The following is a 25,817-nucleotide window of genomic DNA, read 5'->3' on the forward strand; positions in this document are numbered from 1 at the left end:
GTAAAACCGGCCCGTAAAGTGAACACATAAAATGAAATGTAATGCATTGAATATGATTAACTACAACACATAAATGAAATGTAATGTATTGAATATGACTACTCACCTTCACAGCAGCCTTCACAGCAGGTGCTGAAAGTGTCCTCCGCCCACTTCAACACACATGTGAGCACGATTGAGGAGATTCATATATACCCTTGTCAGTTCTTGTGTTGTAATGCTATTAGTGACATCCTGAATCCTGGTCTTGAGTTCTTCAATTGTGTGTGGATTTGTTTCGTATACTCTTTCCTTTAACAGTCCCCATAAGTAAAAGTCACACGTGGACAAGTCTGGTGACCGAGGAGGCCACAAGTCTTTGCTGATTGTCCTCTCTGATGTAAACATCTCATGCACAAGGGACAATGATGCAGCTGATGTGTGGCATGTTGCACCGTCCTGCTGAAAGTAACATAACTGACGCTCCTCTTCGGTCAAGTGTCTATAAAACTCCTCCAGGATTCCCATATACACGTCACTGTTCACTGTCGTCTCAAAGAATATGGGCCCAATAACGCGTGTGGCGGAAATGGCACACCAAACACCAATCTTCTCATCATGCAAGGGTACCTGGTGGATTGCATGTGGATTTTCTGTCGACCAATACCGGTTGTTTTGAGAATTTACGTACCCAGACAGGTGGAACCACGCCTCGTCACTCATGATGAGCATTAGTGGATCCAAGAAACCACTGGCAACGTTGCTCAACAGCCATGAACAGAAATGCACCCTCTTCTGCAGGTCAGGCTCCTTCAGTTCTTGCACAACACTTATCCGGTACGGTTTTAACTTCAGTTCCCTTAAAACACGTCTGCAACTTCTCTCACTCGCATGAACCTGTTGACTCAATCTCCTGGTTGACTTTCGAGGACTTCTTGTCCTTATCTCCTCCACCTGCATCTTTAATTCAGGTGTGCAGACAGATGGTCGTCTGTTCCTGGGAGCATTTTGAACCGATCCTGTTCGCCGCCATTTTTTAATCAATTCCTGAATGGTGCTTTTTGCTGGCACAGAACGTCCTGGAAATTTCTCCCGAAACAAATTCTTTGTTTTCACAAAAGATCCAGTGAGAATGAACCCTTCAACAATGGCAATACGCTCGGGTATCGAATACGGCATTATCACACACTGACACTCACCCGGCTTAACACAACGAGGCCTTTTTCTCAACTGGTTTCGACAAGTTTCACTGGCTGCGGCTGCACGTGACTGCTGCAGGTCACGTAAGTCGACCCGACCTCGACACGCCATCTCTTGGTAGAAAGGTAGATTATTTAAATGTTGCCAAAAACACAATATACTAGAATATTACGACGGGCCGGTTTTACGTGCCGCACCCTGTATGTTATTAAGTAGGATACCTCTTACATGGTCTGAATTAATGGAGTTTACTGAATGTTATGAAGTTAATTATCCGTATGATAGGAAATATTATCAGATTTTGGGTTAACAAAACTTGAGCAATAAGATATTAATAGGGAGAAGAAAATATCAAACTGTACCGGGTGCTTGTCTCTTCTTGTCGATTGAAAAATCATTCGTGCAGTTTTTCTCCTCATAAAAATAAAAAGAAAGGAAATACAGAAACTACGTATTTTGAGCCGAAGAAAAACAGAATAATTGTTTACTTCAGATGTCACTTTCCATTTGTCATGACTTATATTCAGCTATAATAGATACTGGTTCAAGTGTGAATCTTGTTGATAGTAAAGTGTTAACTAAATTACGTATTAAGTATAATCCACTCTCGAAGACTGTAAATTAAAGGAGAACTGTTATGAATAAGCAATCGATTCACATTAGTTAGATGCTTCAGTTAATATTTTTTGTTCGTGGCATCCGATTCGTTGCGTTGTTTGGTGTGATACAACATCCGATACATAAAAATACTGTTAGGCTTAAATTTTCTACGTGAAAATATTGCACATTTGGATATTCAAAAGAAAACATTATTTTTACATCTAAATCAAACGATTAAGCTAAGTGATTCGAGCTGTTGTTCCCTTGTTACCAGTGATCTATCGTCTTTGAATTCTCGTTGCAAGTTCCCAGTTTTGACTCCGGATACCCAGGCACCATTGGTGTTTGGGAAGGCGAAGGAAGGACCAGAGCCTATATTAAGAAGAAATTTGGATAGTGAAGAAGAGCAAGAACCTTCAAATGGAATTCATAACGTCTACAGTGATGAGGCATCTGAGGAACGTGGTGTTCCAGTGTCTTCGCAACGACGTCGTTCTCGCCAGTAGCGGCTCCGGAGGCAAGTCACCCAATCCAACCAAGTGCTTACATATGATGCCAGGGATGTCCAGAACAGCGTCCAACCAGTGCCATGGACTACGGCAAGTACAATTTTACTTTCTCAGCGGAATCGTCGACCCAGACGGGCGAATTCCTAGGGCGAAGTACAGTAGCCGGGCTTCTGCTAACAGACCAAGTCATCTATTAGGAACGAGTGACTACAATCGGACTTTGGCATCTATACCTGATCAATCCTTAGGAACCAGCTGCGCCAATAGACCTATGGAAGGTGGACCAGTGGTTCAATTAAAGGCGAGTGATACCATCATGGCTTCTGCTTGTAGGAAAGCTATTTACTTTGGAGAAAATGATATCGCCAGAGCTTCAGGTTCAAGGTCAGTGGTTTCATTCGGGTCCAAAGAGCGCCCCCAGACTTCTTAATCTACTTCAATGGATTCCTTAGATGTGAACAATATTGGCCGCCCTACAGCGGACTACGGTTCAGCGGAGAATTATGAAACAGTTTCACTTGGTTTTCCAAATGCTAATACTGTTTGGCACGAGTTTACGCAGCGCATTCAAGAAGAACATATGGAGGCTCCAGGTGCAGGGCATAATACTGATGATATATTTTCTCCTGAATTAATATCTTATGTAAATAGTATTTTTCAAGATTACAGTGATTTGATTAATGAGGATCACCATAAAATACAATTAGTTGATAATAGAACTTGCATCACCCAACCATATCAATTACCGAAGCACAAGCTTCGCGAATTGGACTCATTTATTGATTCTTTGATTGAATGGAGTATTTAAACTGAAGTTCAGAGTTCTCCATTCATATCCCCATGTTTTCCCGTCGATAATAATGACGGATCTTAGCGCTTTGTTGTACACTATGGTGACATTAACAAGCGGGTGTTAGTAACGGGCTTTTCCTCCCCTCACATGGATTTAACTATTACTAATATTGGAAAACATCACATTTACTCTTGTCTGGTCGCTAAGAATGCATTCCATGAGATTTCCCTTCATCCTGACTCTAGAATTTACACTACAGTCGCTACATCTACTCGTCTATTATTCTTCACTCGAATACGGATGGGGTTTGTGCGTTCAGGCTTTATATTTGGTAGTTTAATGCATACAACGTTGCCTGATCTAGTAGGCGAGTATTTAGATATTTTTTGCGGATGATATAATGATACACGCTGACACAGTCGAAAACCGCAATGAAACTTTAGAGAAGGTACTTCAAAGGTTGCGAAAATATGGTGTTACAGTTTCTGCTCATAAAGTTAAATAATGTAAAATGAAAATTAACCCACAAACGCCCCTTGTGCCACCAGTGACCCACTTTATGTTTCACTACGTTACATGGGCTATATCATTCATTTAGGCAAAACAAAACCGTTGTTCCACTTCAGGCACACTACCCGTTCTCTTGTAAGAGTTTCGTTCACTTCTCTTCTCAGGTTTTCGATGTAACACGGTATTGTTCAGGCAGTTGCTAGTGTATGCAAATTTTTGTTACCTTACTGGTCTTGGGGGGCCGCGGTGGCTCAGTGGTAGAGTGTTCACCTCTGCTGCTAGGGGTCTCGGGTTCAAACCCTGCTCCCGCCAAGTGAACTTTGTGATGGACAAACACCGTGTGCGTGGGTTTTCTCGGGGTTCTCCTGTTTCCTCCCACTTTCTTCATTCCACCATTTCATTCATTACTCATCATCACTGTCTCCTTTAGCCTAGCCGGCATAACCGTGGGACGTAAAACTCAAAAATTTCATTTCTAACTGGTCTTGGGCGTTTGTGGGTTAAAATCTTAGGATACGAATTCCCTAATGGAAACATGTACGTACGTAGATGAAAGACAGAGTAAAAGGTATTAGAAATTTACCACAACCAAAAAATAGGAGAGCTTTAAACAAATTGTGAGATTTTTTCGGTTACTATCTGAGGTTTGTGAAAGATTACGCTGAGTTGTTTAAACCATTGTATAAATTGAAGAGTAATAAAACTCCATTTCTAGGGGAGAAAGAGGAAGATGAATTCCTAGAACAAATCAAAGAAGCTTTTTTATACCATTCGTATTGAAAGTTCCGGATTTCTCTAGTCATTTTGTGATTCATGTCGATTGGAGCACGTATTGCTACAGAGCAGTTTTCTCGCAGTATGATGCATATGGTAACCACTGAGTCTTACTTTTTGCTTTGGAAGTGACGAAATTTCATATGTATTTACATAATAAATTTACAGTTTACTGTGACAACGCAAGCCTCATCTGAATCCTTAAGAATCACAAGAGACAGAAAAACTACGGAATATTAATTGAGAAAATTAGTAAATATAATTTTAATATATTTTCCTCAGGTCAAGAAGTAATCACTTAGCAGATTTTCTTAGTAGAGTGTACAGTTATGTTGAAATTGAACTTCCTTCAGATGAGATCCAAGAAATAGTAAGGATTAATGATCAAAATGTACATTTAGCATTTGTTAACTTTTACAACTTACCTCTCTTTAATCAACCTTTAGGTCAACTTCAAAAGCAGGATCCGAAATTAAGGCAGATTATAAATGATTTGGAACAAAGTAAGAAAGTTGGAAGTTACTTACTAAAGAGTAATGATTTATTGAAGCGTACATATGGGAAAGTATGTGGTGGCCTAAGAGCTGTAATACCAGAAGCCTTGCAATATTCAGTTATTCAAATCTTTTACGACGAATTAGTCAGTGGTGGCAATGCTGGCAAATCTCGTACATTAACAAATTGACATCCCTTTTCACGTGGGATAAAATATATCGACAAATAAGCGATTCCATACGTAGCTGTGAGATAAGAGAGAGTATAAAGGACCGAAATCATCCTTTGTATGGTAAATACTATGCTGAAAAAGATTGTTTTGCAAATGGTTGCTTCCACGTTGACGTTACTGGGCAATGGTTACCTACTAAAGGTTACAAATATCTAGTGGTTGTTACCGATGCTTATAGTCGGTTCGTTATAATTGAACATATGACAACTGTTACGTCAAAGATTATTTGTAATAAGCTCGATAATACGTGTATCTTTTATATGTACAGGTACCTTGATAAACATCTGCATGATAATGCTTCTTACTTTTTCTGAATATTTCAACTACTACTTGTTTAGTCTTGATATTCAGAATCTTAGTACCGCTCCTTACTCCCCATCAAGTAACCGTACTGAACGTCAGAATCGAATCATAAAGCTGGTACTGAAAGCGTATGTAGGAATCAAAGAAAATGGGTGGAGTATATATATACATACATATATATAAGGTTCAATACACATTAAATTTAAGCGAGAATGTTGAGACGAGGAAGACAACAGCAGAACTATTTCTGGGGCGCCATCTATTGAATCCATTGGAAATCCGCTGGATTTTCGATCTTGGTATTTTGACAATTCTCAAAATAAAAAACAACTATCTTCCACGATCGTAAATAATATCGAGAAAGCGTAGAAGCGAAAGGAAGCAATTTACAACAAAAGGCATTTTCCTATTACACTACCTGTTGGTGAACAGGTATTAGTTAAGCAAATATTAAAAGCGTCAATAGATAAAAAGTTCATGCCTCGTATGTCGCTACTATATGACGGCCTGTACCAGATACTTCTACGCCAAACACAGTATAGTTAATGTTGGTAAAGGACAATAATATTAAAATGAAATGTCATGTGTCATTCATTAAAAACATTGTGCTGGAAGAAATCGAACTTAAATTGAATTCACTGGTTTGTAGGATTGCAGTGTAAAAGGAAAGATGTAATAGAGTCGTCTGATAAACAATTAATTTCATTCATTATAGGTTTAAATTTGTTGTAAAATTCAGTATTGTTAGAGAAATTAACACTTTGATGTTGTAATTTATATTTTATGTGTATACTGTGTGTATGTTTTGTATTCCCTGCGTGGTATATCATGATGTCATCTGGTGTTATATCAATGAAAGTATATGTATTATTATCTTATGGGGTATCGTCTAATCCTGACACTACCAAGGAAACTGCATAGAATAATTCGACTCCTTCATATATATTTCGTCTCATAGAATAAGACGTTATCTGAAGCTGTGATAGCTTCACGAAAAATGGCTGAAAAGGCTAAATTGACCTTGTTATTTCGTACTGCTTATATCCAGCGGGTATTTAATCATGTCAATGCAAAATGAAATAAAATTTTGAGTTTTACGTCCTACGATTATGCTAGTTAGGCTAAGGGAGATGGTGATGGTGTGGAATGAAGAAAGTGGGAGGAAACAGGTGAACCCCGAGGAAACCCACGAGCACGGTGTTTGTCCACCACAAAATTCACAATCGCAAGGTGGGATCGAAGCTGGGACCCCTAGCACTGGAGGTGAACGCCCTACCACTGAGCCACCGCGCCCCCAAGAATATTGATGGAATACTTTGTGGAATAATAACGTGGGAGGTACCTGGAGTACAAAAAGGATGCACGGACACTACGTTGCCTATCACGAACTTACTTGAACGGGGATCGAATTAGGAATCTCATGTACCAGATGTAAGTGCTCTATCACTGAACCATCGTGCCGCATGTTATGTCAGTCTGTTTCGGGGGTATATACTAAGGAAAGTATGGTTTCAAAGTTGGGGGCGCGATGGCTCAGTGGTAGAGCGTTCACCACCCTTGCTTGGGTTCTCTGGTTTGATTCCACCTCGTACCGTGTGAACATTGTGGTGTTCAAACACCGTGCTCGTGGTTTTTCTCGGGTTCTCCTGTTTCCTCCCATTTTCTTAATTCCACCATTTCATTCATTTCTCATCATTACCGTCTCCTTTAACCTAACCGGCATTACCGTGAGACGCAAAACTTAAAGATTTCATTTCATTTTATCACTTTCAAAGTTATATGAAAAAAAGCATCCTACGAGCCCCTGAAGCAAGAAACATGATACTGTGTATATTACATACTCTTTTGATAAAGAGGAAACGTGATCCTTCCTTTTTGAAATGTTCCATATTTAAGAAGATGGTAAAAGGAACCATTTATATATTCTTTTGCTATATTGACAACGTTGTATTTTGACGGTAATCACGTTGTGGGGTAAGAGTTGGCCCATTGAAATAAATTTTACATGAGGGCAATCCAGAAAGTACCTGAAGTTTTCGCCTATCGCGCCAGTGGGCATGGCTAGAGTCTTCATCTCGGCGTCAGAATATAGCCACACTCAGTACGTATCCAGCTATGATAGCTTGAAGACTGCGCCGCTCTTAGTGTTCTCTATGTGACGTGTTACAATTTGCACTGCAATAGAAGATCCCGCCTCTTGTGGGATATGTGAAACTCTGAGAAAGTTAAAGCGTCCAATTGAAACATGCAGCGGGTAAAACTTAGCGCGTATGTATTTTTTCCACGACAACACACATTCATACATGGCGAAGCGTACCCGAGATCTCTTAGATGGTTTTGGCTTGTAGGTATTCGATCACCCACCATACAGCCGAGATTTGGTGCCGAGTGACTACCACCTTTTACCAGCGATGAAAACATGGCTTGCTACACAACGCTTTGATACAGACGCTAAAATGAATGCCCGTGTAAGTGAGTGGTTGAAATGTTAGGCGGCAAATTTCTACCGTGACTCTATGGAAAAACTTGGGCCACGGTATGCTAGATGCCTTAGTTTGCGTGGTGATTATGTGGAAAAATAGCTTAATAGTGTACCTTTCAAATTTATGTAATATAATTTGGTTTATTCATTCTATTACTGTTCTTTTATTTCGAAACATCTGTTACTTTCGGAACAGCCACGTAGTTAGCACATACCTTAAAATGTATTTTTATCATGCTATTTTCATTAATGGGCGAAGCGTAAGTGGGCATAGGGATCGAAAATTTATCTCAATATTAAATTATCTTATGGGCCTTCATCATCACACTTTTCTTGAAATGTTTATTCTGAAGATTGGCAGGGTTCAAATGTTTTCCATAAATTATTATTCCGTCATAGAACGGGCATTTCAGCTATGAAGTACTTGAATCAATTCTTGCTCTTGAAGAACAGAAAGCAAAACCTGTGCTTGTATAGGATAGCGGATAGTGACACGAGCCGAAGTAGTTAGCAGAAGAATAATTAGCCTTTCAAATCTGTTTGTGACTTTCGAGTGGAATGAAGAGAAATATTTATTTAGTGCCTTGAACATGTCGAGTTTTGTATCTACAAAACATTTGTGGGAAATGTTATTCTTCTACTTTCATCTAAATAAATCTTCTGCGGAAGGTCATCCTTTGCTATTGGAAGCATATGGAGAACATGTTCTGTCGGGAACAAAGTGCAGAGATTGGTTTTCACGATTCAAAGATAGCAATTTTGATGCGAGTGACAAAATGTGTCCTAGTCAACCAAAACCTGTCCTAGAGGATGGACAGTTAGAGGCATTACTGGCGGAAGATTCATTTCAGACACTTATAAAGTTGTCTAAAATACTAAATCTGGCTGCATCAGCTGTCAGTGAGCGTCTAATAACAATGGACATGATTCAGAAATAAAAACAAAGCTGTGTACCACGTTAATTGACAGAATGACACGCTGCGAAACACCTAACTAAATACGAAGTATTGCTTTGAAGACACAAACGGAAGTCATTTTTGCATTGCATAATGACAGGTGATGGAACGTGGATTCGTTACGACAATCCGGAACGCAAGAAATCATGTGTGCTTCGCAGCGAACGATGAACATCAAGATATTCATGGCAAGACGATTTTGCTGAGTATTTGGTGAGACCAAGTCGCTGTAGTGTATCATGAGCTCTGGAACCGGGTCAAATGATAGATGCTGAGCGCTACAAAGTACAATTATTCAATTAGAATAACACACGTCAAGACACATCTGCAATATACTCAGGGTCATGACAAAGACATTTTCCTTCATGACAATGCAAAAACACATGTTGCAAATCGAGTGAAGGAAACATTCAAGGGACTTGGATGGGATGTCTTACCCCACCGCCATATTTACCAGACGTTGCCCCTTCCGATTACCGTTTGTTTAGGTCTATGTAGACAACACCACATATCTTTTTGCTAATGAAATACGACAGATCATGAAGATATTAGAAAAAGAAGAAAGAGCATGCTTGGCTATCTTACTCAGGTATCCGATTGGATCACCGTGCTGATAGAGGGAAAGGCAGAATGAAAACCAGGAAGAGGAACACCATGAATAGATATATAGATGCAGTTGCGAAGAACAAACGTTATCAAAGTGTAAATAGCTATCCCAAGGGAGGGAAAAGGTTTAAAATTTCCATGTTGCCCACCAACCTATAGTTGAGGTAAATGAATAACAAGAAGAATAAAACACATCTTTTAATGATCTCGAAAACTGGCTCCGTGAGTACATCACCTCAGAATAACAACCATTTTTTTTTATCACGGAATCCATTTGTTACCCAAAAAGTGGGAAAGGATTATAGCTGTCGAAGGACACTACTTTCAGTAAATTATTTGTGCAATTCTTTTGGAATAAACATGGTTTTTATGTCCATTAAACACCGAGAATTTCAATTAATCATCCAACAGTTTCTATATAAAATCTCTATATATAATTATTCAGGCTCTTATTGACAAATTGTGACTAAGTTGGCTGTATTGAATGTTAGTGATATAACACAAATATACTAGTGTTTAAAACATTTCATCACGATTACGAGTATGAAATATAAATGAAATTTTACCTTTTTTGAAGATTGCCCTTTCCAGGATAAGTATTGGAGATTCAAATACTAAGGACAGAACAGCTGCAGTGGCAAGGGTCATCAGTATATCGCCGAGATAGGTATGTACCTGGAAAGTAAAATTGTGTATTACACTACATAGATATTTTAGATATTAGTAAATTGACTGGAAAATCTATCTTCTGAAATATTAAAAGATGCTGAAAACTAAATACAAGAATTGATCCTAATAAAAAGTGAATAAACAATTAGAACACAGAACACTCTTTATATATTACAAAAAAGTATATTTTGTAAAGTTAGTCTGCAAGACTGGTTACAAATATGTTATTTCAAAACCTCTTTGTAATTATAAATACAAAAAGTGTTGTTGTAATGTTATTGAAGGAAAGTAAATTTTCTTTTAAAACTTCAAAATTCCAAAAATAAGTAATTTAGAACAATATATCAAATTTTACCACTTTTTTCATATCTTCCGAATGTTTGGAGGTATGAAATTGCTGTAAACAGCATTATGATCGTTATGTTTATTGAAATTCTTTTTACGTAACTTGGGATATTGATCAATATACTCAAGAACCGATCTTTTCATTGTAACAAATTTCAGCGTTCTCTTTCTCTCTCTCTCTCTCTCTGTGTGTGTGTGTGTGTGTGTTTCTTCATTACTTACTGACTTCTGACCGGGTTTGATCTAAATTTGGTAAATGGGTAATCCATTGATGGTTACGTTTGGTGGCTGATCTCGTTACGTTTGACATTTTATTTCTTGATAACTACTTGCCGAAACTGAATGAAATTTGGTGAACAAATAGCTCATCGTCTAGAAAATAAGGATTGTTATACTTGATGGTCAAGCTTGGCCAGGGGAGGCAAGCTCGCTAGGCAACAGAATAGGTATTCCACAATTTTATACGCCGGGAACTCTTAATTTCCGTTCATCGACTGTCTTGTGTTTGTTCCCTACTAATGTATTTATCTATTGCTATCTTAGAAGGGTTAATTCTTCCTGAAGGATGAAAATAGAAAGATCTATTACTTTCGACATTATAATTTATCAATCCACTGTTAACTTGCTAACAAGAGCACAGAAAATACATACGTGATTTTTTGAGCGAGGCAATGTGTTTACTAATTATATGATAATACAGCTAAACATGTGTGAGATCTTATATTAATATAGGGCGTGATACTTACAGCAATGTAATCGTCCACATATATAGAACTTTTAGCTGAACCTTCTTCATATATGTGATACAACAAGTGTGTCAAATAGCAGCAGTACGTTAAGCGACTCAAAGGCTGAAATAAAGTCCATGAGAGAAAAGCATTCACAGGTCCTGCAACGGAAAACAAAATACGTTCGATTTTTTAAATAACTATTACATTTTTCTGGGTGTTATAGCGGAAACTACGTTCTAGCCAAAGAAGCTAACGAAGAGTGTGACTTCAAGGAAAATTAATGCTATTCCTTCTTTTCTGTTACCAACTAATTAGATAAGTATAAAGGATCTGATAGACAATTTCTTTCCTGTATGTTTAGAAAAATGTAGAAAATTGTAAATTAGGGATCTCTAAAGGATTAGGGATTGAAAGGTTGTACTGTATTCAGAATTAAGGATACGGAAATTGCTTGCACTCGATCTCAGTAATATTTTCTGCATCAATTAAATATCAACATTAGACCAATAGTTCGAATAGAGTGACTCCAGACATAACTAATTGCAAAATTTGTCAATGTGGAGTAGATGTCTTGTGAACTTAAAGTCTAAAATACACGAAATGCCTAATGCTATGACGGAAGTCGCTGCATTTACCTACGCAACAAATCATACTATTCTAATAAGCAGAGCTGCAGTCCTAAAATTTTCAGAGGCTATTTTCAGTTTTGTGATCATGTATGATTGTCACAAAAGACATAGAAGGCATTTTTAAAATAAAAACACATGTATTAATTCAATTAAAACATAAAGGATACATTACTGTTTTATAGTTTAAAGGCATTTCATGCCATATTCTTGATCACACATCTTACTGAAATCATCACTTCCCAAGACTCCCACCAACCATTCACGGCACCATTCGATCAATTCCATGCGCTTCACTCCTCTGTCCCATGGCTCCGAATCCATGCGTCTTAAAACCACAAATCTATTTATCATAAACAGGCCATATCAAGGTTGGCATCTAAAACTAACAGTCCACATCCTAATCTTTCTACTGTGCTTGATCCCATGATTTAAATTCCGGGTAATCGGCCAGGCACAACCCCTAGCCTGGAGGACCAGGCTAACAGCAGTTCCGAAGAAGTGAGCGATGAAGGCGCCACATCCTGACGCTAGGTTGTCATTGAAGTCATGGCTCTATTCAATAAATAAAAGAAATGAGAGTACAAAGTACTATACACTTGGAAGCAGAACGTACACTTAAGGTACAACTTAAGGCAGAGGGTACGACCAAGCTTACATGGAGCTTTGCAGTTCTTCTTCTCGCGTAGTTTGCCTAGAGTTTTGTGGATTTTGAATTGGTCTTAGGACCACACCTGCAGTGATTCTGTGTTATATTGCTTTATAACAGAAGCTTTTGTAATAAAAGGTTGTGGAAGAAAATCGAATCCCTTGTGTAAATTGCTCTATCTTCTGTTTTAGGTCGCCGGGTATGATTTTACTGCAAGCGTTATACGGCTCAGCACACATTGGCAGGAACTTCAACACTTCACACAGTCTGAATATCGTTTACTTCACCATTTCTCATTTCTTTGTTCACCAAAGTCATGTACAATTACAATACTTAATCAGGTCATAATTAACCTAACTGCAGCAATAGTAGAATGTGCTTCTCCATTGCACTTATCTAGGTTAGTTCATATCCCATGTGTCGAGATTTCACTTTTTTCAGTAACACATAGACATATTGGGCATAGTGACATATATGGACTAATCTTCGATCACTATAAAAGTGCAATGCACTCTGACAATTTAATAATTCAATTTCTCTTAATAACTACAGAGAAGGCGTAACCTTCTGATTCCATATATTTTGGTGAATAAGGCTCGTTAAGAATAGAAAGAAAATATGATATAAATTTAATATCTAAAGATATTAATTGTTGTTCGTATCTAATAGTAAAATTATGGTTTGAAATTAGAAATCAAATACATATTATACTTAGAGCTATACAACCATATTGTATATATGTAAAGACAAATAATGAACATAATAATATAACAGTAACAAAAATTTAATTGGTCGTCACCAAAAGGAAATATAACCCAATATGTTTCAATGGCATCTCCACCCATTTAACAAAAATCAACTTAATTGATGGAACGAACTACTAGCGTAACACTCAAATTAAATTCATAGGTATGATCATATCCACTTTAAGAAAGAACCAGGAGTCGTTAAAAAGTGGCGGATCTACTTTTGAATCACACTGCCTTACTACAATGGAAATATCAATTCGTATAAAGTGAAATGTGAGAGTAACTCGTTTCTCTTTTATGGCAACAGAAAGCCAATGACTGGAATACATCTTTCAATTGGGAATTTACCAGTACTGTATTTTTTACACATCAAACAGTTAAAAGAAATATCTATATTAAATAAACATAAAAGCAGAAATTATAATATTGTAGAAATTGACTTCTTTTTCTTCTTGGTAACCAGATTTTTGAGAATGTTGTAACATATATTTGATGACTTTTATTGGACGTTTATATTGCTGAATTTCCCACACACTACTCCATCAAATCCTCATATTGAGTATTTTCTGAATAGAAAACGGAAACTTGAGTACTTTATAAATTACATTCTTTTATACTCTAAGGAGCAATACGTCCCAGCCAGACTATCTTCCCAACATCATTCCAAAACGAAACAAGTACGCGCAACTTCCGGCTCTTATCAGTCTCAGCAACAGATAACAAATTGTCCAATAGAAAGTCAAACAGACGGAAATGAACACCCAATAAGGAAAGAGCAAGTAGATGGAATTCAACCAACAGAAACACTCACCAACGAAGCTATATATTAAGCCACACAGAAGATCATGAAGTGGATCGCTTCTCTTCTTACAATCACAACTGCTCCAGATCGCCAACCACTGCTAAAAAAGCTATCACAAAGCATCGACTCAAATTCTTCACAAAGATATAAATGTCCTAACTTCTACGCATGGAAATATATAAAGGTAACCAAGAAAGATCTGTAGCTTTTTGTGCAGATATGTGTTCAATAGGCACTCACACCGTGAGTTGAATGCGAATGGAGATAAGACGAAGGTGAATTGTTTTTGTGGGGTATATCCAACATATTACCTGGTTGTGACAGTTTAGTTACACCGAGTACTTGCGTAAGAACAGAGTGAACATGTGACCTCCACAGAACGTCATAAGCGCGTGTATGCTGTACGAGTTCAAACTAGGGTCAAACGCCGCTGCAGTGGAGCGGAAGATACGCCTGGCCTTTGGTGAGTGTGTCGTGACTATGCGGAGAGTGCAGCGGTGGTTTAACAAGTTTAAAGGACGATGACCAAAGACTCAAAGAAGCATCACGTGCTGGAAGACCAACACATGTACAAAATGAAGATCTTCAGGCAGCAATTGAGGGGAACAGTTGCAGACACGTGAAGAACTGGGACTACAATTCAGTGTGACTGGAGAAACCATTCGGCAGCACCTCCATCAACTTGAAAAGCACTACAAGATGGGTCGATAGGTCCCACATGATTTGACTCCGGGCCAGAAGGCCCTGTATTTCTTTGCTGTCTCGTCTGAGGAAGAAGCCATTTCTAGACAGGGTGTTGACATATGATGAGAAGCAGGTCCTGTACAGAGATCCACGGCGCCATAATCATTGGTTAGCATCCCATGAACCGGTTCAGAAACAGCCGAAACCAGTACTGCACCAGAAGAAGGTCTTTCTATGTGTTTGGTGGGCTGCTCGCGGCATCGTGTATCGGGAACTGCTACCAGCTGATTAGAGCATCAATGCAACTATGTACTGTAAGCAGTTGAGCCGTGTTCAAGAAAAACTCGAAGCTCTGCAGCCGGCACTTCGGAATCGCAAAGGGGACCTCCTGATAGAGGAAACCGCTAAACGCCACGTGGCTAGGATGTCACGGGACACCATTCTACGTCTTGAATGTTAAACACTATTGCATCCGTCATACTCCTGGGCATTATACTGTCCGATTATCACCTGTTCCATTCCTTGGACGATCACCTTCGAGGACGCCAGTTCAGATCCCTAGTAGAAGTGTAAAATGCACTTGATACCTTCTTCGCTTCACAGTCTACCAAGTTATATGGCGATAGAATCCATGGCCTTCCAGAACGTTGGCAGAAGGTCGTCCATGCCTTCCAGCCAAAGAAAAACTCCCATAATCAGTTATCCCAATCACCACCCACATACATAAGAAAGCTCCATAATATTTATCACCTAAACATAGTTTTTCAAATAAATACTTGGGGCCTCTGACTTTGCACTCTCCTTGGAATACCAGGTACCTCCACAAGAGAAGAATAGGCAGAATAGAAAACCTTTAGTCGTCGACAGACGTCACTTCTACAATCAGAATGGAGCAGCACCACTAGACCAGGCGAACACACACACAATACCATACTCTCTGCACTGTTCCCTGGGTTATATATAATACAAATCACACACATGAATATTTCACTTAAGGAAAGTAGTCAAATTTCTAAACACCCCTCAACTCCCCCCCTAGTGTAAGAGTGGTAAACTGGCTTCACTTGAACTTCCTCTAAGGAGCAGAATTTTCGATAACGCTGAAACAAGTATTTCCTTATTTTTAATTAAGGATTTCTATATTAAATTTAACACATCGAAATTAAGGATATTCTTATACTGAGTGCTTTCTTAATAAAGATGGTGTAGTTTGAATGTTATAGAAATGATCTCCCTTTCGTTGTTTAGAAGCCAAGTTTTCGAAAATGCTGAAACACGTATTCAGTTATTTAGAATGTGGAGTTCATATCCCGATTTCAGCTTAGGATACCTATTTTAAAATACGTTTTTCTTATTTTTTGCTTTCGTAACAAAGGGAGGATTCTGTAAAAACTTGTCACGTTTCTAGCCTTCTGGGCGTTGATGACTGATCATTTTTTGCTCTATTACACAATAGTATAAATAAATAACAGGTAACGAATATCTGATAGCAAGTTAGAAGGACAAACTTTCTGAATAGAATTCCCTGCTAGAGATGAGTCAGTTTGGCTTTCAAACCTCCAAGTTCTGATCTACATGTATAATTGAACAACTCTTCTTCCCACGTATGTTGCATTTTAAATATAGCTACAAATTTCATAAGTTCAGGTTAAAGAATTATCTTTAATTAATTACATGAATATGCTACTTACAATATTATCATGAAAATGAATACCTTGTAGTAGAGTGCAGCGAGTGTCAGATGGGTATGATATAATGAATATAATTATGCAATACTATATAAATTATATTACATTATACGTATATGTGAGGACGGAATTTATCCAAGGTTGTCTGATTTAACATTGAGAGTGTGACAGAAGTCAGTTCACAATCAGCGATTTCGTATGTTTCAAAGGGGAAAAAATATTGATTTAGTTGTTAGGTAAAGTGGAAAAATTCAAAGTTTCCTTACAATAATAATTATAAAATGGCGGCTCAAGCAAATGAAGATAACTTACAGGAAGATTTCAAGCGAAACTTAGAAAACTATAACTTCACGATATTCAGTAATATTCCTTCAGGGTACGGGTATGTATAGAAGTAGTACATGCTTCTTTATCAGGCACTACTTACATGTGTGCCACGGTAGTGTGTATATACAAAATTATACAAAATAAATAGTACTGAATGAATGACAATACTTGCCTCCGTAGCCTTTGACACAGGCGAAAATAATCCAACAGATCCCTAATCCCCAACCTAACCGATGTAAAGAGGAGTAGAGAGACGCCTCCCACACATTATATTCATGGCCAGCCTTGTAATGGACGAAAACAGTATATACAGCAACGATACAAACAGCAGTCGAGAAAGACCAGCCTGCTGCTACTGCAAGCTGCAAATAAGCACAAAGTATATTGTCTTAATTATACACTATAGTTCAAAAAAAATTTTTTTTAGAATACTTACTGTTCTGACACGAGAACTTTGTTGCTGTTTCAAAATAGATATTGCATAGTATAAGCAAAAGAGTGGAAAGTGGAGCAAAATATTAATTTGTTTTGAAAGGCAGAGATATAGGATGCCACTGCCATGACAAAAACTGGAAAGGAGAACATATTTTGCTTATTTCGTAATGGTTTCTATCTAAAAGATACACTAACGTTTAAAAAGACAAAGTACCATAATTTCAAAAGTATTTACAACAATCTATATGCGGTCTTATGTGCTCAGTTATCATTCAGCGGAAGCGTATAAGGAGTGTTCGTTGTAGATATTCTAATGATGACTACTCAAGCATTCGAAACCATCCTAAATACTTTTCAACATATGATATTTCTGGCTTTTGGAAACGTTAGCATATAAACAAGAAACCAAGAGCTATTACTCCATTAATCAATGGACCGTTAATTTGTACCTTTCACACAAAATCAATATATTGGCTCACCTTCCCCATTTTTTAATACAATGTGTTAACCATCATGGAAATCTTTTGTGTATCCATTTAAAGAATTATAACTAGATACATCATCTACAGTTTCGATACTGACCTGTCGTCAAATGTTAGCTTTTAGACAGGAATATTCTGAAATACACGACAGCAAAGTTATCGTACCAAAATAGTCTATAGTAGATGCTCACACAGAAAAAAATCCGTTCTCCGGACAGCGGTATATTGCACAAATATACGGTATCCTCTTGCTTACTATAGAAATCAGAACGGAGCATACGTTATCCGTATGCTACATAGGCACTGCCCTTAGATGTTACATCACGCCGTTGCAGGATGTCTGACATCTAACAGTTTTCCGTATATCACATGCATATACTTATGTTACCATCGTCAGCTATATGTTATATACATCCATTTGTATGTGAGATCCTGACTGCCTACATTGTTTCATACGGAAAGTACGTATAGATGGAACACTTATATAGAAAGTATTATAAAACATGCGTTTTCAGTTATACGTCTGTTGTACGTTAACCCTTAATAGGAAACGCTATTTTCTTCGCTTACAGGAAATGTGTGTCTGTGAGACACGGACATGTATCAAGTAATATTTTTTTAAGAAAAACATATGTGTAATGTTAAATAATAGGAAGGTACTGAGAAAAACGATACCTTGAGTGAATCAGTGTTGCCAATGTAATACAAAGAAAAACCATACGTGTCTGACAGACACATATTTCCTGTTAAGGGTTAAGTCCAAAAACTACAGGAATTACGCATGTAACCTATCTTTTTAAGTACGCCACCTACAATTTTTTTTCTCAGTGCACTCGAATCCGTATGTTCACATACTTTTGAGCAGTACTGGACATTATTCTAATTAAATATTCAGTAAAGCATGTGCATTTTGCATACTATAACTGGTTTGTAGTAGGCATATATATATATATATATATATATATATATATATATATATATATATAGAGAGAGAGAGAGAGAGAGAGAGAGAGAGAGTGTTGGTTAATTCGTGTGTCAATTTCATTTGTTCACTGTGCAAAAGTGGTATGAGGTAAAGCCGTGGAATTTGGTGTAACTTTAGACGAAGGACGTAAGTTTTGTTTCGCCATAGAAGCATGCCACTTGTACCGAAGATTGAAGAGATATAGGGTCAAAGATCAAATTTCGATTTTTTTCTTATGGGATTCCAATGTTAAATTCTGAAAGAGCCTGAAAAAAACGTAAATCGAAGTGATAACAAAGACAAAGCTGTATGGTATGATTCTATGTCGCAAGCCGACCAAATATGTGTCAATCAAGTGTCAAGGTCAGAAGTCATGGTCAGATCAAGGTCGGAGGTCATCTTGAGAACCTATTTGAATACACTGAAAAGAACGCAATGTCCGTACCTCATCATGTCAAATGGGTTCTCAAGGTGACTTGTGACCTTGATCTGACAGTAACCTCTGACTATGACACTTAATTGACGCATATTTGGTTGGCTTGCGACATAGAATCTTACCATACAGCTTTGTCTTTGTTATCACTTCGATTTACGTTTTTTTTCAGGCTCTTTCAGAATTTAACATTGGAATCCCATAAGGAAAAAATCGAAATTTGATCTTTGACCCTATATCTCTTCAATCTTCAGTACAAGTGGCATGCTTCTATGGCAAAACAAAACTTACTTCCTTCGTCTAAAGTTACACCAAATTCCACGGCTTTATCTCATACCACTTTTGCACAGTGAACAAATGAAATTGACACACGAATCAATCAACACTCTGTGTATATATATATGCCACATTCTGAATTTTTTATAATTTTGTGGGACCACGATCGGTCAGTGTGGTTGTCAGTGGGTGTAACCGGGCAATCTGAGGCATTCGGCTATGATCTTGAAGTAAAACAACTTCGGAGTTCAGATCACTTTGTAGTAGCAATAGCAAGACTGGAATTTTATGTGTCTACGATATTTGTGTGTTGGTGTCACTGTTGAGGTCCAGCAGCCCTGGACAGTCATGAAAATAGTAAAGCAGTCAGGGAGTTTCTCAAATTGAGCGCTTATCTCTCGCGCGTGGGATTCCAGGTTCGATCTGCAGTTAAGTAACTTTGTGGTGGAAAACGTCATGTCTGTGTGTTCTCTCGGGGCACTTTCGTGTCTTTCCACATGCTCATGCCACCGATTCTCTTAACACCAATCACTTGTCTTAATAACCTATCTCCCTTGGCCTAAAGGGCAAAATCGTGGAACTTTAACTGAAAGATTTTATTTTATTTTTTAAATGATTCTGTTTCACCAACTTATGACAACACAGATAATATTTTCAATAGCAAGAAAATACCCATATTGCTTTACTCGCCTACTGTAAGAAATAAGGTAGGCCTAAAGAATAGCAGGATTATCTCGTTGCTGGATTGTCAATAACCAATAGGTCAAGCCTTTGTGATTTTGATTTTACACCACTATCTTATAGGATTTTACGAGATTGACCGGTCTGTTTTGCAAATAATGAAATCTGAGATACGTGTGTTGGTTATTTCAGTGACGATCTACATACCTTTGAAATCTTGACTTTTTGTCCTCGAGTCTGGTACAAATAATAGCCTAAAGCTATTCCTACAAGGTAAGGTGATGCTCGGGTATATGCTGGCACATAGACGTCCATAAAATAGTCGTGAGTTGTGTCACTGTTAAAAAAAAATAAGTCAGATGTAACATTTAGATACATGAAGTTACTGTAAACCAAAAAATCAACACATGGTTACGCTGAGTCAAGGGAAAAGCTACAAAATTTACAAATTATCAGACAATTTTAACCAACGATTTTTCTGTATTAACACAAAAAGTAATTTGATATCACAAAAATGCATTTTTTAGTTGAGGGGTCAATCCAGGATATGATATATATACAGGGGCGGATCCAGGATATGATCAAGGGAGGGGCTAAACCATATTTTGCCGTTTTATCCAATGTAAAGCAGGATTGAAACCCATTTTATCTAGTGTATACCTGAGCGTCAAGGGGAAGCTTAGATTCGTCACTGTGTATACTATATATATACACTGCACTGTATTTTGTCCCTAGTTCGATCCCAACTCGCGCCTTCTGACTTTGTGGTGGACAAACGCCGTGCTCGTGGGGTTGTCCCGTTTCCTCCCACTTCCTTCATTCCACCATTCCACTCATTTCTCATTATCACCGTCTAGTTTAGTCTAATTGGCATAATCGTGGGACGTTAAATTTAAAGATTTCATTTCAATTTTTACACTGTATTTTGCATGTGAAATAGATAAATTAAGAGATTGTTTGTATTCTTCCGAAAACTAACAACTTCTAAAACGTGGATTGTAATGTAAATATATATAACGATTGGATATTACACATATTCATATTAATCATATTAATGACGATGAATAAAAGCCGAGTCTCATCTAGTTAAAATGAAAGGAACGAACGGTCTATATGCAAACCGTTGAAAATGCGAAATATATAAAAAACCGTCATTTAAAATATCCGTCATTTAAACTACGGGAGCTATTACAAGCGTGTCAAGGAAATTTACAGGAACTTGAACTTTTCTATTTCAACTGTGCCCTTGCTGACGCTGCTGTCTACGTGTGTTTTCCCGTAGCTCCCTCAAGAGAGGAGGAATAAGTTACTGTGGCCGACACCCTTCAATTGTTGGATGCGGAAAGGATTGCCACATTGAATTATTTCACGGGCTTCGCTCTGCACTATCTTGTTAACCATTCTAAATAGCGTATGATCTTCACTCGCCAAAACTATAGGAATGAACGACAAATTGGCAACACAGCCTAGATCATACAATTCTTTCCCCAAAGCAAAAGGAATGTTTTCTCCGTAAGAGAGGCGGGAGTGGGGCCGAAGTATATTTCATGTTTTCCGAGGGAACACTTGAAATAAAAAAGGCTCTACTAGGCGCTCTAACTAAATATTTATATTTTACCATTCTCCAGTACAGACGAAATGAACTTATATCTGAACAAAATGAACATTAGTACTTAAAAGTGCATCTCCACAGTTCAACTTCCTTCATATAATTCGTTTCGCTGGTACCAGAGAATAGTAAACGATTTATTCTTAAAAGGAATTGTAATTTTTAAATCGCTTGGGATAAGTTCAACAGTTTTCGAATCAGAGCATGTTAGAACGTGACATCTCACATTTTCGGCGGTTTGTATCTATGAAAGACGGTATGTATTTATCGACGAATGTTTATTGAAATTTTTGCTTTGATTTGATATTATACCAATCATCTCGCAGAATTTCTAAATGTATATAAAACATTATTAGAGATTATAATTTAACTAATATATTACTTTCCAAAGATATTTGTTTACTTAAATTTAATTTGTTTCAGTACGGATTTATTTTTTACGTATTTTATTTGTGTGTTATTTGAGTATGGTGTGACGAAAATACAGCCAAGCTTTCCAAACCTTTCTACATTATTTTTATTTATTTATTTAACAATCACCAGATACAGCTCAGAGGCCATTTTACACTGGATATCTAACAATAACAATGGAAAGGATTTGGGAAGATAGCGGCCAGGGCCTGTTTAGTACGTACCATCCCGGCACTTGCCTGGTAGGACTGAGGAAAACCCTGGAAAACCTCAGTCAGGATGGTCGGCAGCGGGAATCGAACCCACGACCTCCCGAATGCGAAGCCAACGCTCTACCTTTTTTTCAGCTACTTAAGATTATGAAAGATATATTTTTGTTTCAATTATTTTTAAGCCTTGATGTAATGCTTTTTTCTTGTTTCCCATTATTCGAACTTATAGTTATGATGAGCACTTAAATTTTTATACTAGATTTCAAAAGTATGTCAGAGATACGAAAATGTGGAATGAAAAAATTTCAATAAAGTTTTGAAGTATGTTTTGGAAATATCTTTTGTACAATTTTAAATATTAACGTTTCGGAAGTAATGATTTTCTTAAGATTCAGAATATTCTAATCCGCAAGAAATACGAGAGTATTCCAAACGTTTTCTGCCTAACTCTGAAAACAGACCATTGTTTTAATAAGGTTGTTGTGGCATCTAAGAGTGCACTACAGAGTGAGTTGCAAATATCCTTGAAGCCATACTCTTTCAGTGAAGTACCGTACACTTTTTATTAGCAAAGAAAAATCACAGTTACTCAGTTTTCACTGTTCCGGAAATACTGATAATTTTGAATACTAATTATTGTAACTTTCCGTACGACTTTAATAATTCTGACGTAACAATTTTAAAGCAAAATTCACTTTTAAGCACTGTCCATTTTGGACCACTCACTGGAGTCCCAAGGAGTCTTAGCTACTTTGTTCTGAGGAAAGTAGGTAAGAAAAAGTTTATTTTTAGAAATGATCTGATTATGTCATTGGTAGCTTCTAATTATATTCAATTAAACGAGGAATATTCAAAATATCGATTTTTATAAATTGATGACCAATGACACCTCTATAGTGTAATAATTTGTGATTTCCATTATGTTCACTCGAGCCAATCATTTGCATAATTTTTGAACTCCTACATGGCTAAGAGGTTAGCATACGCGCCTTTAGCGTGGGACAACCGGGTTTGATTCCCAGTGGGAGCACATGTGGGTCGAATTTCATTTCAATTAGTGGGTTCATGTCTTGCTGAACGGGACGTTCAGCTCAAAATCAACTCAACTCGACTCTTTAGCATTTTTTGTCATCAAGAACTAGTTAGGCCAAACTCTGGCACTATTATTCAATAGTGTAGTAATAAATTCGAAATTGTATACTCTCAATTAGCCAAACGGGAGTATAAAGTCAATGTTTAATTTCAGTTGTTTCAATTATTTTAAGGTTTTGACGTAGCTTATAATACATTTTTAATATATATATATATATATATATATATATATATATATATATATATATATATATATATATATATATATATACCTTCTTTCACATTTTATTATAAACATTCTTGATTTGTGGTAAGTATTAAACAAATATAATAAACATTTATTGTAGATGAACCCCATTTTGGGGATACTGGGCTCACATTTGCTTTACTCTAGTGGCTACACACCTGATCATACTGCATATATCCTAATTTCATAATGAAAACAGAACTTACTCCAACACCATTGTCCAAGGGTACTTCATCACATACGTAATAGCGAATGGAACAACTACAGAAACCCAAACAAGGAATCCCAGTAACCAGAGTCCAAACTTTGGCCATTTCCATAGTGGATACAGAATTATAGGAGAAAACACAAACAGCTGTGTGTCGACAGACAGATACCATGATTGCGGAACGCACTGAAAAAAAAGCACTATGGTTAATAATATTAGGACAGATGTTATAATATAGAAGTGTCTGCATTTAATTTTATTTTTCTCCTTGCATGATTGAAGTACTAAGTTTGCTCTTACCAGCCACGGTATGTTAAGATTGGTTGTATAATTCAATATGAATTGAACTTCATAAATTAGATCCTGGTCTGTAGCACAAGAAAGGAGGAACTGACATTTTATATTGTAAAGCTCTGTGCACCCATACATACTATGAACATGTGTTTTCACGACTTGTAAATAAATAGTGGCAGAAGATAGAAGAAAACCACACTTACTGGAAGACACAAACAGGATACGGAGGACCACAAAGGGCTCTGACAACCCCTTCCCCCCACAGGTTTCCCTCCAAAGGATATTTATAAAAGAGCACACCGCTCAAAGATATGGGAACGATTTTCTGGCTGGCCCGAAGCTAGTTACAAACATTTGCATGTGATGTGGCATCTTTCCATCTCACAAGGAAAGTTCGGAAAAAAGCACTCGCCTGCAGAGAAACTAAACATGCCATTTGAAAGACCAATTCATGCTGATTACGAGAAGCTAATAAAATTCCTGTACGGTTGAGAACTGTCTAAGAGATTCAACTTAGAAGTTTATATATAAAAAATTAGTATAGGTCATTTAAACGCATCATTTAAGTACATTATTAGTAACGAATGTTGACATTGTACGAATTGAAATCTATCGGAGGTAACAGAAAAAACTGTTTTGCAATAACTAACAGGTTTGTTATTTAACCCCTTACCGCATGCTGTGTCATATATGGCTCATACCCTTTTTTGAATTTAGCTTATTTGTGATTTACCAAAGACATCAAATGACTATTTTGTTTGTTGTGTGAGATATTGACGTGTATGAATAAGAGAGTTTGGTGTCATCTGGCATGTTCTTTGTGAGTTGTAAGTATGTCATATATGGCACTTACTTATTTATTGTCGGAATTAAGTGAAAAATCTAAAATTCAAGTTTTAATTCATTCTTCAAGTTCTCATAAGAAGATTTCCAATACTGATTATTTTTTTCGCTAAAAGAAAAAAATCATGCAGAAAGGGGTTAACATTAGTAATCATACAGATTACAATAATGATAGGTTAGATATGAAAATTGACCGCTGTTGTTCTTCTCTTCTATGAAGAAATTACATAAGCAAAAGACTTCCTTGCACCATGAACATTTTATACTGTATGTGTAATTGCTTAGAATTCGTCAAGGGAACAGTTCGCATAACCAAAGCGAAGAGCAAGTTCGATATGATTCAAAAAGATATAATTTGTTCGGTAACCTGCCCTGTGGAACACAAACTAAAACAATCTAATGTTTCTCGGTGATCGGAACTGATTCATTAGCATGGACACAAACTTTATTTGATTGTTTAGTTGGTACATCAAAACGTCCGGATGAAGTTTCATACTATGTAAACATCTCCTGCCATAATCTTTGATTAGTCGGAATCTAAACACATCAAAAGGTTGTATAAATCATGTGCAGTTCTTTGGTATATTCTCAACCATTATGTTTTTGCTATCTGTCATCCAACTTACAATGGACAATTTGTCTGTGAATGAACACCAATAATCAAGCAATAGCAAGTTCAAACTATCAGGTTTCACCATGGGAGAGAATACATGACACATTTAAATGCGCATATACCCATTTTTTCATATAAACTTGCAAGTTGAATCTCTCGAACAGTTCTCAACCGTACAGGAATTTTATTAGTTTGTAGTAATCAGCTTGGATTGGTTCCTCAAATGGCATGGTTAGTTTCTCTGCATGCGGGCTGTACCCCTCAACTTCCCTTGTCAGTAGCCACATACCGTTTGCTGGCACATATCC

The 25,817-nt window shown here is 37.2% G+C and overlaps 1 protein-coding gene across 1 annotated transcript in view; it reads right to left on the reverse strand.

The window, feature by feature from the left end:
* The window catches only part of LOC145670486 (nose resistant to fluoxetine protein 6-like), a 71,251-nt gene that overhangs the window by 7,396 nt on the left and 38,038 nt on the right, over window positions 1-25,817 (reverse strand). Inside the window, exons 8-12 of the mRNA XM_081739208.1 lie at window positions 23,758-23,945; window positions 20,188-20,317; window positions 16,882-17,071; window positions 11,200-11,342; window positions 10,006-10,114 (exon numbers count right to left, since the gene is read on the reverse strand). Of these exons, the coding sequence (XP_081595334.1) occupies window positions 10,006-10,114; window positions 11,200-11,342; window positions 16,882-17,071; window positions 20,188-20,317; window positions 23,758-23,945 (760 nt within the window). The remainder of the gene's footprint in view (window positions 1-10,005; window positions 10,115-11,199; window positions 11,343-16,881; window positions 17,072-20,187; window positions 20,318-23,757; window positions 23,946-25,817) is intronic.

This window comes from Thermobia domestica, chromosome 14 (assembly GCF_964235325.1).
Source record: "Thermobia domestica chromosome 14, izTheDome1.hap1.1, whole genome shotgun sequence".
Taxonomy (NCBI): domain Eukaryota; kingdom Metazoa; phylum Arthropoda; class Insecta; order Zygentoma; family Lepismatidae; genus Thermobia; species Thermobia domestica.